Here is a 19,393-nt window from a genome sequence, read left to right as displayed (position 1 = left end):
GAAACAAAAGCAAAATCAAACTACTGGGATTATACCAAAATGAAAAGCTTTTGCACAGCAAAACAAAAACCATCAACAAAATAAAGACAATCTACAGGATGGGAGAAGGTATATGCAAATGATACACTGGATAAAGGGTTAATTTTCAAAATATATAAGGAACTTATAAACACAGTACCAAAAACCCCACAAATAATCCAATTTTAAAAAAGGAAAAAAAAATGAGCAACAAAGGGTTTCTGGGGAACAGTAATAATTTAAATGGCAGAGAATTCCAGAGAACACTAAGACTGAATAGTCATAAAGGCAGAAGCAGAACCTGGAATACAAAGCCATGGAAACCAGGGTAGCAGAGCATTTTTAAAAAAAGAAAGGTGGGGTAAAGAGTGTCAATGAACAATGGGTGAAGTGAGGAGATAAGAATTCAAAATACACTGGTTTTTGACAAATTACCTAGCTGGTCAAATTTTCACAGTACCAAGATACAAGGTAAGGGATATGGGGTTAAACCTGAAAGATTGAAAGAGGGATATATTGGGGGTGATGTGACAAAGTTCTTAAATCTCCCTTTATATTCACGTTTGGATAGCTCTCTTAATCTAATTACTGGAAAAGGTGACAAATACTATACAGGAGAATATAAATGTAGAAAGTTACAAAATAACTGAAGGGGTGACTACTCCTAAAATGGTAAAGAGAATTGAGTCTTGTGTGTGAGCTTTTACTTCTTCAAGAGATCACTGCTGACTAAATCGCCCCATGACCTGGCAAACCTCTCCTCCAGAGATTTAAGCCAACATCAGAGCCTTCATAGCCCTTCCCATTTAGTTAGTTTTCCCCTTGGGCCCCCATTTTCCTCCATCCACATCTCAATTATAGTACTTATCACAATGCTCTAGTAATCGAGTTTGTGTGGTGGCCAAGGGCTGTGTACAACTCCATTATCTGCACCTTAGTGTCTGGACCATATAAAGCATTACTTACAAGTCAACATATTTACACTTTAAAGTGTTTTTTACATACCCAAACATATGTATATAAACATCTACGAAGTGGAAGGGAAAATTCTGCTGATCTCTCTGAGCATAGTTACATGTTTCATTTAACAAGGGATATACTTTGGTAGAAAGTATTACTTGGTTTGCCAAAATAACTATCATGACGCCAATCGGTAGAATCTTTTTGATGAAACTGTAAGTAAAACTAGACTCCCCTCTAGTCACACATTAACTATATTATTAGGCAATTTCTCAATACAACATAGAAAGTGCATAAACCATATTATGGTCTTATTCCAATCTTATCTCCTTACTTATGCTCATTTCTTCTGTATTAAAAGGAGACCAATAGGTCAATATAGTAATTTAGAACCACGTGCAGAGATGTGTGTTTCTGCAAAAGCAGCACAGAAGAGAAACTAGGATATTCCTGTGGCAGCTCTTACAACTACGTGTGGAAGAACATGGAACTGAGGAACAATGGGGGGACGGGGTGTCATATTGAAAGGGATAAGGCCAGAGTGTGAATGCATGACAAGGGCAATAGATCCACAGGCCATGAAAATTAGCTCTTGTGACAGCACATAGATATAGAATACATATTTTCTTTTTTATTTTATATATATTTAAGTATATATATATATATGTGTGTGTATATATATATATATTTTAAAGGTTTTATTTGTTCATTTGAGAGAGAAAACAGACAAGCAGAGGGAAAGGCAGAGAGAGAGGGAGAAGCAGACTCCCCGCTGAGCTGGAAGCCCACGTGGGACTCGATCCCAGGAAGGGATCATGATCTGAGCCGAAGGCAGACGCTAAACCATCTGAGCCACCCAGGTGCCCCAGCACTGGTACTTACATTAAGCAACTGTCGCAGACATACACTGCATAGGAAAAGCAAAGGAGTATCTTCTCTTAAATATTTTACCAGCAGACAGATGACTGGATCATTACCTTAGACAATTGCCACATGAAAGCCAATAGAATCATTACTTTTAGAAGAGTAATCAGGACTATCACATTGAACTACCACCCCAATCACATATTAGCAGATCCAGCACAGCTCATCCATACAGGAAGCTCTGTAGGCATTCTTCCAAGTGGCAGTCCATATCAATATGACACTGCTCACTTCTCTAAGTATGAGGTAAGTCCTAGCAATCAAGTAATAATAGGTATTCACAGACCTACAGATTTATTCAGAGATTTATAAATCTAAGTAGGAAAGGAGATAAAAACAAATAGGGAAAAGGCAGTAAGAGGTTCCTGATCCATGAAGACAGGTTTCTAATTGCTAAGCAATACAGTAAGAACAAGGCATCAACAACTTACATCTGATTCCCAGTAATAACGAAAGATTAGGCTCCTTGCCCTGAGCTCGCTGATTGAGAATACTACACAATGCCTTCAAATCAAACAAACAATAGGACATTTCCTTGAACAGCTGATCAATCACACTCAAATCAGATAGTGGCCATTTGGTAAGTACTGTCTGCTGCCTGGATTGGTCTGCTTCCTGGCCCTGACCCAATAAGGAGCATGTCTCTTCTGTTTGCCTTTGGTTCTGCAAGAGATAAAGAAAACACAAACCAGGTTGTTAGAACAGTGAAAAGGTATTCAAAGCCATGCAGCTGTCTGAACATTTCCCCCCATTTATTAATGAAACGTTAGAGTCATATTACATATACATTAACCAAATTAAACTGCATACATACAGTAGGAAAAAAGAAAAAGGAAAGGCATTTAAAATAGTGGAAATGACTCCAGGATTCCTCTGTGCCATCTTGTGCCCTAGGGTAAATCTGAAAGAGGCAACAAACCCAGACTTACTTTCGAGAGTATCTCACGCTGCATAATGTCACATAATAAGCATCTTGGTTGTATATGTAATCCTCTATAATAAAATTTATCCAAAGAACAAAAAGAACTATGAAGAAATTTTAAACCCTACCCTATAGTTTTACTGTTAGCAACAGTAGTGATTTATTTACTTTGAAACTATCTGTTGCATATTGAGAAGAAAGTATATATGTTATGTTAGTGTTGATAGGAACCAAAATTTTCAGCATTAAGAGAAAAAGAAACACAAGTATAAAACCAAAAGAAATAAACCCTAACAATTTGGAATTGTGAAATTTAAATTGGGACTATCAATATGAACTCATAATTTATTACACTCAGAAAAAGCTACCTTCACTTCATCCCCAAAACTGTCACCATCTACTTCTCATTGTGAAAACTGCTACAGGCAATTTAATTAGCTTTCTAGTTAGACCTGTATTTCAAAATAACCAAACAGCCTGCACTGAAGAGGAAAAGATTTTTTAATAGATGAATGCCAGCTAAAAAATATAAATATAATTAGAAAAGAATATGATTCTTTTAATCATGTAATGATTTAGACAATGATCACCAGTAAATACTAAAACCATCAAGGGAAAGGGTACTGATAAACTACATATTCAGTGTTACCTAAGTATCATTCCACAGATTACCTGCTATTTGCAGAAGCCATAAGAATTAGTCTGTTACCATTTTAACCAGTGAGATCAGTATTTCTGTCACTTACAGTGGGATAATCAAACATAAATAATTTGAGGACATGAACAACACCTACAAAGTCTTCATGCCAAAAAATGTTTGTCTTGACTTAATAATATCTTTAGCTCTTACTTCTAGGTTATAAGAGATAGAGGGGGTAGAGAACAAGATAAATGACACCATAAGAAAGCAATCAGACAAATCTAGAAGGCCTGACAATATATAAGTCTTTAAGACAACAGGCCCAGATTTATCAACAAGTCACTAACATGGAAAAAGTGAGAAACTTCGTAAGACAAAATGAAATGCAACTCATGGTATTACTGAATATTGAGGAATATTATTCTTGTTGGGTTTGACAATTGTGGTGCAGTTATATGGGAAATGTGCCTGATTTTTGGAGATGCATTCTGGGTATTTAGAGGCAAAATGTCATGATGAGAGTTAAAAAACTAATATAACTATTTTTTTGTACAACATATCCTTAAATGCAGGCCAAGTGTGTCATCTTGTAATTAAATGAAGAAAATGTGATCTGTTCCAATGATGAAGTGTCAACATTGTACCTTCCTTAAGGATTTTCAAAGGTAATTTTATTTATATTCAATTTATGCTTTACTGAATTACTTTGGGACCAAATCTCTATATATTTGACTATGTTGCAGTTAAGTCTGTGAAATTATATTCAGATACATAAGAAAAATAGAAGTTTGCCTTTTAATTATACACTCAACTCTATAAAAACCTAATGGAGTTAATTAATTGGCACACCGAAATCAAGTCTTCAAGTAAAAAATATTCTATGAATATGTACAAAATAAGTATCTGCTTTAACTTAAGTAAGTACTGAATCATTCTTTGAAAGTAATTTGAATTTTTTCTACTCACATCAAGCAAAGTTTTTGTTAATCTCTGTAGGTTTCTTTCTTTCTTTTCCAGCTCTTCCATCATCTTTTGAGTAGTTGATTTTTCTTTAGAAAGTTTCCCCTGCATAGACTAAAATAAAGAGAATCAGAAAGCAAGCATGTTGTTAATGCTAAAAGCAAAACGCAGTCAGAGGGGTAACTAGGAATATGGGCTCTGAATACTTTGGATCTGTCCTCCCTATCCCCTGGAAGATGGAGGCCTTCACTTTTAAATCAACCCATATTGTTCTAGAGGGGACCTCAGCAAAAGGAAAAACAAGAACCACCTTTACCAAGAAAGTTTTTAATCTGGGTAAAACATGTTAAGCCTAAACAGCTGCTATTTAATGCTATCTCACAAACAGTTCTTATTTTTGTTGTTGTTGTTGTTTGTTTGTTTATGCATTCAGAGTGTATTAGCAAATCCATACCCCCGCTTTTTTCTTATGGTTAATAAGATAAAACAAAGTAATGTAAGACCATCCTCATTTTCCATCATTTGAAACATAGCTAAACACACTTCTCTCAGTGTACGGTATTCCAAGCAATAGTTATGATGTTGAATTCAAGCCAAAGGTTTAATAAATGAATCTCTTAACTCTTTATAAAATTATGAATTATCCAGAACAAGATACTATTTTAAGAATATCCTGAGTGCATAAAGCAGTATATAGGATATCTTAAGAGTACTTGGGTCAAACTCATCATAAACTCTGTAGATATCAGTGATTTCTAGGTGTTTCAATCAACACTTTTTTCCTTTTGTGAAATCACAAGATCAATAAACATATAACAAGAGATTTCTTTTATTTCCTCCTCAGGACTGTATTTATTTAGTCTCAATTCTGAAACTACTTCAGAATGCTGACTACCTAAAACACAATTCACAAGGAAGGTGTTCTCCCCCCTCATATTATCTCTCACTAGAACAAGAGAAGATAGCTGTTACTAGGGGTGGAGATAAGACTGCAAATACAAAGCAATTTTCTCAGAAACACATACTCCACCAAGTAGCTCTTGCATTTATTTGCTAAACTCTATAAAAAACTTTATACATTTAGGGGCGCCTGGGTGGCTCAGTGGATTAAAGCCTCTGCCTTCTGCTTAGGTCATGAACCCAGGGTCTTGGGATGGAGTCCCACATCGGGTTCTCTGCTCAGCAGGGAGCTTGCTTCCTCCTCTCTCTCTGCCTGCCTCTCTGCCTACTTGTCATTTCTGTCAAATAAAAAATATCTTAAAAAAAAAAAAAGAAAAACAAAACAAACTTCACATTTAATAACTCACAAGTTGGATACAAATGAATTAGGCTCTATAACAAGTATATATTTCCTTCCAGGGTAAACTTTATATTCCACAAACTTTAATCTTTCAGCACAATGTCACATGGGCTTTCTGAGTATGTACATTTCTGGATCTGAAATTCCTTTGTAACTGCATGTGACTGAATCAAAAACCTATTGAACTAAAAGGATATACAGGGATTTATTCATTTAGTTGAACATCTATGCATAATGGCATAACATGATTGTTTACAATTCAGAATTCATCCAAAATTTTCTTAACATCTTTGACTATTTTATCAGAACTGTGGAAGAAAGGCACCACAGATTAACTACTCTGAAGCTAACATTTTAACAATGAAAACTGACTCCAAGAGGTATTTTCATAATGCTGTAATATTATTCTTTAGAAAATTCTAGTGTTTTTTATTTTTACCAATTCAGAGTCATAATGAATATGAGTAATAATTAGCTAGCAAATATTCACATGTAAGACTAAATTTAAATCAGTGAAGAAACAAGCATTTTTCTCCATCAGAATAAATCATAAATGTTTGGCAGTAGTGCTATTTGTCATAAGAAAAAAATTGGATTTGGATTTGGGAAATATATCAGGCTTAAGATGTCATGTTGGTTGGGTAGAAAGGTACTTACGACATAGTCCTTTAATAAGGGAAAGGGTTCAGAGATAAGCTTATCCTAAAAGTACCATATGTTGTACAATTTCTAGAGTAATATGAGGGTATGAGTGCCATAGTTATCTGACACAACATTCCACCTAAAAGATTATTTCTTTATTCTAAATGGTATGAAAAAGCTTATGTTTAAGTTTAAGAAAAAAAGAGAAAGGAAAATTTCTATGAAGCTTAGAATGGGATTACTAAAATTAAAAACTTTACTTTTCAGATGTCTACATTATCTCTTTAAAAAATTTTCAGTGAATAATCATGTCTTTAAAAAATTCCAAGTTACTGACCTACAGATACTTATCACAATCATTCTTGAAGTTGAAAAATGGTTTAAAAACATTTCTTGCTTTGATCTAAATATTTAGAAACTGCTGTCTTTTGTCCCATATACAAAATAGCTCAAATGAAGGAAAGACAGATGTGCTTTAGCCAACAACTATATACTCCACAAACCCAATTTAAGAGAAAATATTTTGATGAAAACTTATGTTAACTTATGTTATTATTATTATGAAAACTTATGTTAACTTGTTATTTTACTATATAAACACACACAACCCCCTATACATGTACATGTATGCATGCATGCATGCATGAAATTCTTTTATGAAGAATTTCATAAAAACATTCCTTCATGCAATTATTTAACCAACAAAAATTATAGCCAAGTCCAATCTGTGCATTGCGTGATGAATCAGTGAAAAAAAAAGTCAAAACTGCTGACCCTTTCAGAACTTTTACTAGGAGATAAAAGATCAAGGAAAATATAACAGATATGTAAATTACATAGTATTACATAGTATTACATATTAGAATGTGACTAGTTTTTTGGAAAACAAAAGCATGGCAAGGGAGAGGAGGCTGAGATCTCAAATGGGGTAGAGTAGAGGGTCATGGAAAAAGTGACATTTGAGCAACGGCTTAAAGGAGGTGAAAGATTACATCTCCCAAGAGTGTTTCAGTCAGTGCAAAGGTTCTGAGGCAGATGGTGTCTTCTGTGTTTGAGAAAAAGCATGAGAGCCAGGGTGGCAGAAAATAGAAAAAGATGAAGTCAGAGAAGGCGGGTGGTAGAGAGAACAGATTGTGTACGGCCTCATGAGCCAGGGTGAAAACTTTGATTTTTACTCTGGAAAAAATGAGGAACCACTAAAAGGTTCTGAGAAGAGACATGATCTGGTTTTTGTTTGATAGGTCACTTAGGCTAATGAGAATAGACCAGAGGCATGCAAAGATGGAAGCAGGCAGAAATCATTCATACAAAGAATAAAAATGTGGTGGACCAGTAACACAACAGAGGTCAGAAGAATGTGTCAGATGCTAGATATATTTTGAAGATAGTAAGATTTGTTCACAAATGTGAGGCAGAAGAGAAGTCAAGGATAAGTCTAATGTTTCTGGACTGAGAAAAAGGAAGGACAGATTTGCTATTAATAAAGAAAGAAAACATGGAAGGTAGAGCAGGTTTTACTATCTTCTGTCTGAGGAGGGTAAGAAATTCAATTTGGACATATTATGTCTGATGTGTTAAGTGGTGCTGTTGAGTAGGCAGTTGGATATACAAGTTGTAAGGTCAGGGGAGAATTATAGCTGGAAAAAGGGAGAAGTGAGCACACATATTATACGTAAAACCACGAGACTTGGTAAGATCACTAAGACATGTTTCAGCAGACAATTCTAGGAAAGAAACAAATCCCGTTTTTGAAGTATAATATAATTTTTTGAAAACATTTTACATTCTTCAAAATTAACTTTACTTAAATATCACAAATGAAATTAAACTTACCCCTAAATTATAAGACAGAAAAATTTCTAATAAGGTTTTTTCTCCATTTTTTGTATACTAACAAAAGTTTGTCTACTAACCTGCCTGAATCTTTATTATAATAGGATTTGTGCCAAAGGTGTTAAATTTATTGTGTCTAGTTAAATAAATCAAACAAGAACAACAAAAAACCTTTTTAATATGAGTTCTTTTGAAATTTTTGGGTTAAAATTTTATTGTATGTATTTCAATGATCTAGAAACAAGGTATAAGTCAATCACTTTGAATTTATTACTGAGAACAGATAAAAGGTTTCATACTGTTATGATTCTATTAATACAAATACACTATTCTTGAAATAATGTAACTCTAAAAAAGATAAAAGTGCTACTGGCATTAGAAATAACAATAAAGAACATGCACAGTTAATAGGTAAGGTAATAATGGCATTTAGAAAGCATTAACAGGGGCACCTGGGTGGCTCAGTGGGTTAAGCCTGCCTTCAGTTCAGGTAGTGATCTCAGGGTCCTTGGATTGAGTCCCACATCAGGCTCTCTGCTCAGCTTCCCCCCCACCCCTTCTCTGCCTGCCTCTCTGCCTACTTGTGATCTCTCTCTGTCAAATAAATAAAATGTTAAAAAAAATAAATATTTAGAAAGCATTAACAAGGGGAACACATTCTTTTTTTCAGGGAGGGAGATGGATTCTTTGAATGAAATTTAGTGATACCGTCTCTCAACACCTTTTAAAAATGTAGTTAAGAAAGTTCATCTCCCAAAACAGGGAAGTCCATCAAGATTATTCATCTAATGCACAGAAACACAGAAGAGTCAAAAAAAATTTTAAAACACACAGGAATAAGCTCTAAATGATCTCAAAAAAAAAAAAAAAAGACCTCAATGAAACAGAGATAAGTGTGTTCAAATAGCAGTCATAATGATGTTAACCGAGGTCAGCAAAACAATGCATGAATAAAGCGAGAGTTTCAACAAATAGAAACTATAAGAAAGTAGCAAGTAGAATTTGTGGAGCTGAAGAGTAAAATAATTGACTGAAAAATCTAATAGATGGGTTCTACAGCAGACTGGATGAAGCAGAAGAATGTATCAGTGAACTCAAAGGCAGGGCAGATTTCACTCAATCAGAGCAGCAAAAAGTAAAAGAATGAAGATGGCTGAAGGGACCGAAAGGACATTACTAAGCAAATCTTGGACCATTACAAGGGTCCCAGAAAGAGGAGAGTGAGAAAGGGGCAGAAAACTTCTCTGAAAAAACATTGACTGAAAAATTCCCTAACCTGGGGAAGGAAGTAGACCTCAAGATCCAGACTTCCAAATACAAGGAACCCAGTGACACCCAATGGCATATTACTCAGCAATAGAAAAGAAGGAAATCTTACAACATGCAACAGTATGGATGGACCCTGAGGGCATTATGCTAAGTGAGACAGAGAAAGGCAAATACTATGTGATCTCACTTACCTGTGAAATCAAAACAAACAAACAAACAAATAAAAAACCCTCAGAAATAACAGAATAGATTAATGGTTTCCAGAGGTGGGTGGGTCTCACTTTGGAGACAAAATTTCAAAATTTTACTTCTAGGCAACTGAATGCCAAGTGCTTTCCACAAGACTAGCTTTCCGACATGCTCCAGTTTAAGGATCTTTCATTCCAGGAGAAGACACTGAAAACAAACTTCCCCCTAAGGCTTACACAAGGAAGCGATCAGACTAACACTTCTCTGGTGCATTTTTGCCTTTCTCTTGGGATTTTTCACTTTGAAGCAGTAAGGAGCAATGCCAACAGCACAAACTCTGAGGTCAGACATGAATTAGAATCTGCGCTGAGACCTTAGGCACATCTTTTTAAATCCTGGCTGCTTCATATATAGAAAGACACTCTTTCTCACCTTGTAAGCTTACTATTGAGGTTTAGAAATAGTAAGTATAATCAGAAAGCACAGCTCCTGTAATGTGTAATATCATTATCACTAGCATCATCACTGATACCTCTACACTTAACAGGGGCTCCATTTCTCACTTTAGCCTAAGTGCGGAGAAATATTAAATCCCTTTATTCCTTTCTGCATATTAATAAAAAGAAGAATTTTCAAAATGTTTGTAAAAACTAAGATTACAAAATAAGGAACATGCAAACACCATAAAAGTTGCTATTTTTTAGGTTTCTGTTTATAAAAATCCAACTGTACAGCTCAAGTTCCTCTACATTAACTATCACCTCACTACCTGATACAACTTTAAGAACAATCTGCCTGAGAATTCTGTTTCCAGCAAGACAGCATGAGAAGCCTTTAAGACCCCTTCTCTGTGGAAATTTTATTATTTTTTTTAAAGTTTTTGTTTGTCAGAGAGAGAGAGAGAGAGAGAAAGAGAGAGAGCGCGCACAAGCAGGGGGTAGGGGCAGAGGGAGAGGGAGAAGCAGATGTCCTGCTGAGCAGGGAGCCCGAATGAGACTCAATCCCAGAACCCCAAGGCCATGACTTGAGCCAAAGGCAGATGCTCAACCAACTGACCCACTCAGGAGTCCCTTATTTATTATTTTATAAGGATTTTATTTATTTATTTATTTGAGAGCGAGTGAGAGAGAGAGAAACGGGCAGAAGGAAGGGGAAAAGGGAGAAGGAGAAGCAGGGAGTCCAATGTGGGACTCAATCTCAAGATGTTGGGATCATGACCTGAACCGAAGGCAGACACTTAAGTGACTAAGCCACCCAGGTGGCCCCTCAGTGAAAATTTCAGAAGAGCACATTTAAAGTTTCTATAAATGGTCCTATGAGTAAACAGAAAATTAATAAACTTATATTCAAGAAAATCTATTGAAAGTAAGAACAGAAAAATCTATAGTATTTGAAACAGAATCCAGGCCATCTTTATGCTCTCATAGCTCAGCAAGATGGAAATTCCACTCCAGACTGGGACAGCCAGTAACAGTAACACAGGGGTCCCTGTCCCCCTAGCTCTGAGTTATAACGCTACCTTCCCAGGAAGGACAGGATGTCAGCATTTCTTAGCCTGCCCTCAGCTCCCTGCACCTCAGACTAAGTTCCAGACAAGTATAGCCAAAAGATGGGGAACCCCGCCCCCTTCTTCTGCCTAAGCTCCCTACTGGGATGGAGACCTTACTTAGGTACAGCACCACAAAGAATACTGTAAACCTGACTGCCCTTGCCTTGGCTTCTGTGGCAGGGGTTCCACACTGGCAGAAGCAAGCTAAGATCTAGAGCTACTGCCACTGAATTTTATCTTATAGTGAGTCACTCAGAAGTCTGAGGGGCTGCAGGGTATTGTTCTATCAGCACTGGCCTGGCTCAAAGATTTTGCTCAGGGAGAACCAAGTCACAGAACAGAGAGCTCTAAATATCTCTCTAAAGGACCTGAATTCATTTGCAACAGACTGTGAAGTTCAAGCCTTAGGGGCAATAGCAAAAGCTGTAGAGGTCTATCAAAATACCAACAACATTTTCCACAGAGCTGGAACAAACAATACTAAAATTTGTATGGAACCAGCCAGAGGAATGTTGAAAAAGAAAAGTCATTTCTCTAAAGAAGACATACAAATGGCCAACAGACACACGAGAAAAATGCTCAGCATCACCTGGCATCAGGGAAATATAGATCAAAACCTAAATGAGATAACACCTCACACTGGTCAGAATGGCTAAAATTAATGAGTCAGGAAGAAAACAGATCTTGGTGAGGATGTGGAGAAAGGAGAACCCTCTTAACACTGCTGGCAGGAATGCAAACTGGTGCGGCCACTCTGGAAAACAGTATGGTGGTTCCTCAGAAAGTTAAAAATAGAATTTCCCTCAAACCCAATAATAGGTATTTACCCAAAGGATACAAACATAGTGATTTGAAGGGGCACCTGCACCCCACTGTTTGTATCAGCAATGTCCACAATAGCCCAACTATGGAAAGAGCCCAGATGTCCATCGACAGATGATTGAATAAAGAAGATGTGGTGTATATTTACCATGGAATACTACTCAGCCATCAAAAAGGACAAAATCTTGCCATTTGCAATGACGTGGATGGAACTAGAGGGTATTATGCTAAGCAAAATAAGTCAGTTAGAGAAAAATAAATACCAATGATTTCACTCATCTGTCGGATTTAAGCAACTAAACAGACAAACACAGGGGAAGGCAAGAAAAAATAAAATAAGGAAACAGAGGGAAGCAAAACATAAGAGACTCTTAACTCTAGGAAACAAACTGAGGGTTGCTGGAGGGGAGCTGGGAAGGGGGATGGGGTAACTGCGTGATGGGCATTAAAGAGGGCACTTGAAGTAATGAGCACTGGGTGTTGTATGCAACTTGTGAACCATTAAATTGTACCCCTGAAACTAATAACATAGTATATGTTAATTAAATTGAATTTAAATAAACAATTAAGCAAATTTATATTTTATAAAAAACAAAGAATGAAATAGTAGAAGTTGTGGCAAAAAGCAGGTGGGAAGAAACTGTTAGATTCATTGAAGGTAAAGGCCAGACTACTGGCTGGCTAGAGTCCTAAGAGAAAAAGTAGAAGTTGTGGCAAAAAGCAGGTGGGAAGAAACTGTTAGATTCATTGAAGGTAAAGGCCAGACTACTGGCTGGCTAGAGTCCTAAGAGAAAAAGTGAGACACCTGGGAAAAGCACTCTTGGGAAAAAAATCTCAAACATTAACCTAAGGAGTTTTTCCTTCAGAGGAACCAGGACACATCGGTCTGTGTAGCTGAAGCAATTTATACCAGAGGGCGTCACTGAAAACAACAGAATAATCAGCTGACAATTAATGGAGCTTAACTGCTAGTGTGGTCAGAGAAAGAGTTACAGAAGATCACATATTAAATTTTTATGAGATATCTAGAATAGGCAAATCTATAGAGACAGGAAGTAGATTAGTGATTGCTTATGGATAGGGAGAGAACAGGGTTCAAGGGAATGCTATAGCTAAAAGGTAACGGGTTTATGAGGTGATAAAAAGGTTCCAGAATTGACTGTGGTCTTAGTTTATCAAAAATTACTGAATTATACACTTCAAATGGGTGAATCGCAGGGTATGGGAATTATATCTCAATAGAGAAGTTATTTAAAAATCAATACAATGTAAAACAGATTAAATGTGTCAAGCACACATCCAGATTTCTCAGAACTACCTCCTCCTCTTTTTCTCTTAAATTTGTCTTCCCAGTCAATTCCCATTTTCAGTGAATGAGTCCCCTAAGGACCATGATGGCACTTCCTAATGGCTCCAGAATGGGGATACTGCCAGGCTAAGAAGAATGGCCTGGAGAACATGTTAATAATGTGTATTTCAAGCTTCATGCCAGAGATACTGAGTTGTCAGGTTCATAATTGGGCCCAGAAACTTGTATTTTAAAAAGCATCACAAATACTTTGAATGTTCATACATGATTGGTGATCATTCATGGCAGATGACATGCTCCAGAACATTCTTCCATGATGCACCTGAGCGGACTCCCTCTCCTACCTCTGAATTCCCCACCTCAGACACAAAGAACTAACTTTTCAGAAGTTAAATCTATCTTTTATATTCATTTCCCAATATTTTAATTAAGCAACAACTGTACTGTGCATATAATAGGATTACATGTACATTAAAGACTTCTTAAAATACAAACACTGGAGAGAAAGCTTATTTTTTAAAAAGTTATAGAAGACTTTTTTTTGGCTATAGGTTTTTTCAAAAAATAGTATAAATTTCTGATAAGAATATTTTTAGTTTTTCATGCATTGTAAAAACAATTTCACAAAGGTAAACTTTTAAAAATTAAAAAACTAAGCAGAAAGAACTTCATGTCAGGACACATCACAAAACTAAGATAGCAAAAATAGGAAATAAACATCACATAAAAATAATATGAAAACATTAAATCACTTTATTTAGGGTAAAGCAAAGTTAAATTCTACTTATAAGACATTTTACTGACTTATGGTTCATTTTCCCACTATTTCTACTAAGAAAACCTGCTGGATGAAGGCTTTAAGAGAGACTTGCTGAAAATCGAAATAAAATCTTTGGAGGCTATGAAAACATGTTCCCTTGAAGTGTTATAAATAGGACAGACTGTTACAGTTTTGAGATTGGAGGCTTCTAATCACGCCTTTAAAAGTGAACAGTCCTAATGACATTTAAAGCATCATTGTGTATTTTATGACATAATGATCATTCATTGATTGCTGTCAACTTAGAAAGACTATTTAAAGGCAAAAGTTCTTTCAATGAGGAAACAATTTTAATATGCTAGGGAAAACAGAGTGCACCTAATAAACTTTTTTACTTTGTATCTCTGCCAAAAGCTTATAATGATTACATACATTGATAACAGCTCACTGGAAACAGGATTATGTAACTAAAACATGCTTTTAAGGAATAAATAGGAAGGAAGGCAATGCCCAATGAAGAACGCATGCACATTCTGACTGAAGCCACATTTATGGAAATGATGGGAAATGTTCTACTGCAAAACGTCTTTTTATACTGTATACTGACAGAAGAAAAACTTGTAGAAGAAGCCAGTTTAGCTATACTAGTTTCATAAATGCAAACAAAGTCATTATTTCTAAAGGATCAATGAATAAACAAGTTATTCATGTTAGTTAACAATATCCTCTTGTCAGCTGAACAAAACAGCAGCTAAATCTGTATTTGTATAGCACTGAACTCAATTTCAATATCAGTGTATGCTTTTACATGAAGTACTATTTTTCTATATTCAACAACAAATACAACATAACTAGTAGAAGACTCTCCTCCAATTTCCAGAGTTGTAAATCAATAAATCTGCCCCTGACCTAAATCAGGTCTATATTTATTTGACTTCTGGTACAAGGGTGGTAAATCACAATTATATTTTAAATATAGCACTTTCACGCCGGAACAATGCCTTATTTTTATCTCCTATAAACTGGACATAAAATGAACACGGCAAGGGATTTTATTTTTTCCTTAGGTCACAAAATTTAAACTGTAACAATAACCTGCTTATAGCCAAGGCAATGCAATACTCCAAAAGTCAACCAAATGAACTTTGAACAAATGTGGTCTTCTCAGTAGGTTGAAAGGACATAAAGAAGCAGTGAAAATCCTAGTAATATTATGATTGTTTTGGCTACTAAACCTGCTAAAATGGAACAGCTTCCTGGCACTGTGGAGGAACAAAGAATATGTAAACTGTAACAGCAGTGAAATTTTACAGTAAGTTTTATACTGACTGCTAACATGTGTACCTCATGTTAGAAAATGGCTGGGAAGCTCTGTGTTATCACTCACCATAAGATATTTTGTGTTTTGGCTATAGAAAGGAATCTGAAGAAAATAAAACCAGAGCTATAGCACATAGGAAGGACATCATAATCTACAGAGAAGTAAGGCTGGCCATCCCTTATGTAAGCAGATGGGGGGGAAAAACTAGGCAGCTTTAATTAATTAGTAATTGAAGGCAACTGCTCTCTTATCTGTATCAACTTGCTAATAAACCCATTAACTGTAGTACAAAACAAGAATACTTTTTCAACCCAAAGTGTTCTCTTTAGGATTCTCCCTGTGGTTTCCAATGTTAGGGAAATATTTAGTATCCATTTTTTAAAAATAGGCAATATTTTCAGATGTTTACAGATTACACATCTTTTTTTCCCCCATTTTATTTTATTTCACTTTATTTCTTTTCAGTGTTCCAGCATTCATTGTTTATGTACCACACATATAACCAAATAAAAAACCTAGCTTTTTTAACTATAAAGGGCCAAAATTAAAAAGTTTTAATAAGAAACATCAGGCAAAAAATTTTCTTACCATTTTAAGCATATTTGTCTCCATCTATAATTTCTATTCAGTAGTATCTTGATAAATATAGCTAATTTGGCCAGTTATCAGCATTTGCTATCTGCTCTTTTAGCAAACCATATATTAGATGTATGGCTTAGAGAGATGGCCACAATGACCTAAATACCCATTGCTTCAAAACATAAGATAATAGAATTAAGGAGTTTAATCTGAAATTTTTAATTTGAAATGTTCACACAAACATTTTCAAATCAAAGAATAGAATGGCATATAAATTACATATTCTTCTACATATTTATATATGGTCATGACATATTGAAGTGTGACTAAAAGACATTGCTTTTGTGTAAGAATAAATTGTATTAAGATGCCACCATAAATAAGAAAAAGGCTATTTCAATTGATACAAATATATCCTGATAATCTATAAGGTGAGAGACAGTATATGATAAACTAATAAAACTAATTACAAGTCTTGTCCACCACAATTTCAGTGCCAAAGGACAATGCTGACTGTCCTTAATTTGGATTGAGATAACTTTATTTGAATGATTTCTTGGAAAATATTACCAAGTAAAATACAAATTCCTTTTCTTATGGTCTATAATAAGTCAGTTAATAATGGGTGAGGGAACTTAATCATTCTGTGATTCAAATGGCTAGTAAAACAACTGAAATTATGTCCATAGGAATTAAGATTAAAGAGTATAACCTCGATGAACCAATACAGTAGGGCTACACACCACTTGTAGAACTGGCCTAGTATTTGATTAAAATGATACATCATTTAATATGGCCAGAAGACAATCAAAACAGATGGTCTATTATTCTGACATTTAAACCATTTATCGTTTTTATGTTTTACTTCCTAAAAATGGAATTTTAGGAGGTATAAAAATAAGAAAATTATTCAGCAAAAATGCTCAGTGGTTTTCCATCATACACAGAATAAAATACAAAGACATCGACCCCTTTGTGATCTAGCCCCAGGCTACTTTCCACCATCACCTTTCACCACTCTACCTCACCATCATGCACTTCAGGCTAGCAGCCTTCTTGCTGGACTTGGGAGTACACCAGGCACCTTCAGGGCAATGGTGGCTCTCTTTGCCTGGAATGCACTTTCCTTGGGTTTTATTCATCATTCAGATCTCTGTTCAAATATTACTTCCTCAGGAAAAACTTCATGACCACTGTATTTAATGAAGCCTGTCTGTCATTGTACTGTACCTTTTAATTGTACATATCATTCCTTGACAGGGTATTTTAATTTTTTCCATCTCATCCCACAGAATGGCTAAAGACTTGCTTTGCTTACTGATGAATCCCCAGTGCCAGAAACAGTGCCTGGCACACAAGCAGGTACTCATTAATAAATGGGAAATTAATAAAAAATGAAAATACATTTAATCCATAGGTTTTGGTCGTGGATTATCAATCAGACACTCTTAAGCTCTTGATACACATATGAACTACCACAGACTCTCCTCCTAAGAACCTAAGCAGGAGTTCAAACACAAATACAAAACAACGTGTTATACTTGGAGAATATACAAAGAATAAAGCAGAGAATCACTAGGAGGAAGAGATGTGTTGACAAGTCACAATGGACTAAAAACAGTCCATTGTCTTTAATAACTAGATCAATGCTGACCTTAACCAAATGTGTCCCCAGCAGTAGACTACATCAAGTTAAAAACAAGCAACGTACAGAAAAGAGAAGAACAATCTTCCCAGATTTTTTGAATAACTGATATACCAAATAGCAGTTTAATTCTAAAAAAGTACAAGATTAATACTAAAGAATTTGCAACTTCACGTCAAGTGCTATTAATCTTTTCATATAAATATATATATGTTTTAGTATTTTGGGGGTTATACAGCCATTAAGAGTAAATCAACATACAGCTAAATTAAAATATGCACAAAACATCCCTTACCTGAATTTCTAAAATCATTCTTTCAATCTCATCTTGTTGGCTGTCTATTATCTAAAACACAGGAAATATATCAGGGTGAATCAAAATTTTTGCTATTGCTTTTTAAAAGTACCAATATTTCAAAAAAACAAAAGCACAGAAATAATGACTTTATCTTTTAAAAATCATGGTGTTATTTTTTTTAATTAAAGTATTCATACCAAGTATTCTTTAAATAGATATAGGATTTGGATCACACATAAAACTGCAAAAGTCTTCCTTTGGTTCTTGATAAAACTCTATGCAATTTATAAAAATAACTTTGAAACAGACACTGAATAATTTAGAAAGGAAAAGATATTCTTTTGTTAAGAAGTAATGTAATTTCCTTAGCATGGCTTTTACGAAAATTTATTTAAATTTACTTAAACTGTCACTTTCTTTCCATATAAAAAGTTCAAACTAAGCTATTATTAAAAAAATATAAAATAGCTATAACATATATCTATACACACATATCCAACATAATACAGACTTCACATTTATTATCAAAGACATGAACTGACCTTACTAGCATTCTCATTTTGTTCTCTCAGGTTATCATTTTCATTCTGAAGCTGTTTTGCATCTAACATGGGAAGGCGAATTCCATCTTCGAGGCATCTTTCTACTTTTTGCTGCAAGCTATGTGTTTTAGAAAGACAATTAGATAAAGAAAATCCACTCTGTTGCTAATTTTGGTAGATGACTTCAACATAAATAAAGTACCTTTCTTAGGGTCGGTAGTACTTTTTAACCAAGCAATAATTGAGACCTACAGCCTATACATGTATACACTTGAGTACCTGTATTTCATACAAGTAAGAAATATAATGAAAGCTGATCATCTTTTCTAAAATGGCAGATTTGAAGTCAGAATCAAAAGTTACTTAGTGTGTGACATTCTTAGGCCCTAATGAAGTTCCCATGAACCTAGTGTGAGCTCGGCAATCTAAATCCTGTTCTTTCCTTCTCCCCCTGAAGCAGAGCTCCTTGATTAAGAGGATTGTGTTAGGGAACCTAAGAATAAGAACACGCATCTTTTAGCTTCATTCTGAGTGCAGCAGAAGTTTGTTTATAAGGAAGCTGTTGCTAAAACCAGTAGAATTAATTTCTCCTTCATTAGTAAGAGCAACAATTTATTTACTACTTGACCTAATAGATTCTCATGTTATTCATGGCATAGAACTGCAATGCAAAAGAGGAAACAACAAAAGGAAGCCCTTCTGGTATACTAAGAATAAAAGATTAAAAGGTGTTAGTCTTTTTTAAAAGATTTTATTTATTTATTTGATAGAGAGAGACACAGCTAGAGAGGGAACAGAAGTAGAGGGACTGGGAGAGGGAGAAGCAGGCTTCCCACGGAGCAGGGAGCCTGATGTGGGGCTCCATCCAGGACCCTAGGATCATGCCCTGAGCCGAAGGCAGACGCTTAACG

At 35.3% G+C, this 19,393-nt stretch overlaps 1 protein-coding gene and 1 long non-coding RNA gene across 6 annotated transcripts in view; one reads left to right on the top strand and one right to left on the bottom strand.

The window, feature by feature from the left end:
* Positions 1 to 19,393, bottom strand: part of CEP85L (centrosomal protein 85 like) — a 174,299-nt gene that overhangs the window by 4,114 nt on the left and 150,792 nt on the right. For 2 of the 3 annotated variants that reach the window (XM_032339690.1, XM_032339691.1), the window contains 4 exons: positions 18,483 to 18,600; positions 17,938 to 17,988; positions 4,431 to 4,538; positions 2,334 to 2,565 (listed from right to left, as the gene is read on the bottom strand). In XM_032339690.1, the coding sequence (XP_032195581.1) occupies positions 2,334 to 2,565; positions 4,431 to 4,538; positions 17,938 to 17,988; positions 18,483 to 18,600 (509 nt within the window). Of the gene's footprint in view, positions 1 to 2,333; positions 2,566 to 4,430; positions 4,539 to 8,920; positions 8,985 to 17,937; positions 17,989 to 18,482; positions 18,601 to 19,393 lie in introns of those variants that run through there. The other variant, XM_032339692.1, reaches the window with a different exon arrangement.
* Positions 380 to 17,458, top strand: LOC116588524. Of its 3 annotated transcripts, none has more exons than XR_004284987.1 (5): positions 380 to 489; positions 4,037 to 4,129; positions 15,269 to 15,409; positions 15,513 to 15,579; positions 17,290 to 17,458. It is a non-coding gene; the product is annotated as an uncharacterized LOC116588524 (long non-coding RNA). The 3 variants fall into 3 exon arrangements; XR_004284986.1 differs by having other exon boundaries at positions 15,266 to 15,409; XR_004284988.1 differs by lacking the exon at positions 15,269 to 15,409.

Source organism: Mustela erminea, chromosome 4 (assembly GCF_009829155.1).
Source record: "Mustela erminea isolate mMusErm1 chromosome 4, mMusErm1.Pri, whole genome shotgun sequence".
NCBI classification, from domain to species: Eukaryota; Metazoa; Chordata; class Mammalia; order Carnivora; family Mustelidae; genus Mustela; species Mustela erminea.
This window is presented reverse-complemented; position numbering and strand designations above follow the sequence as displayed.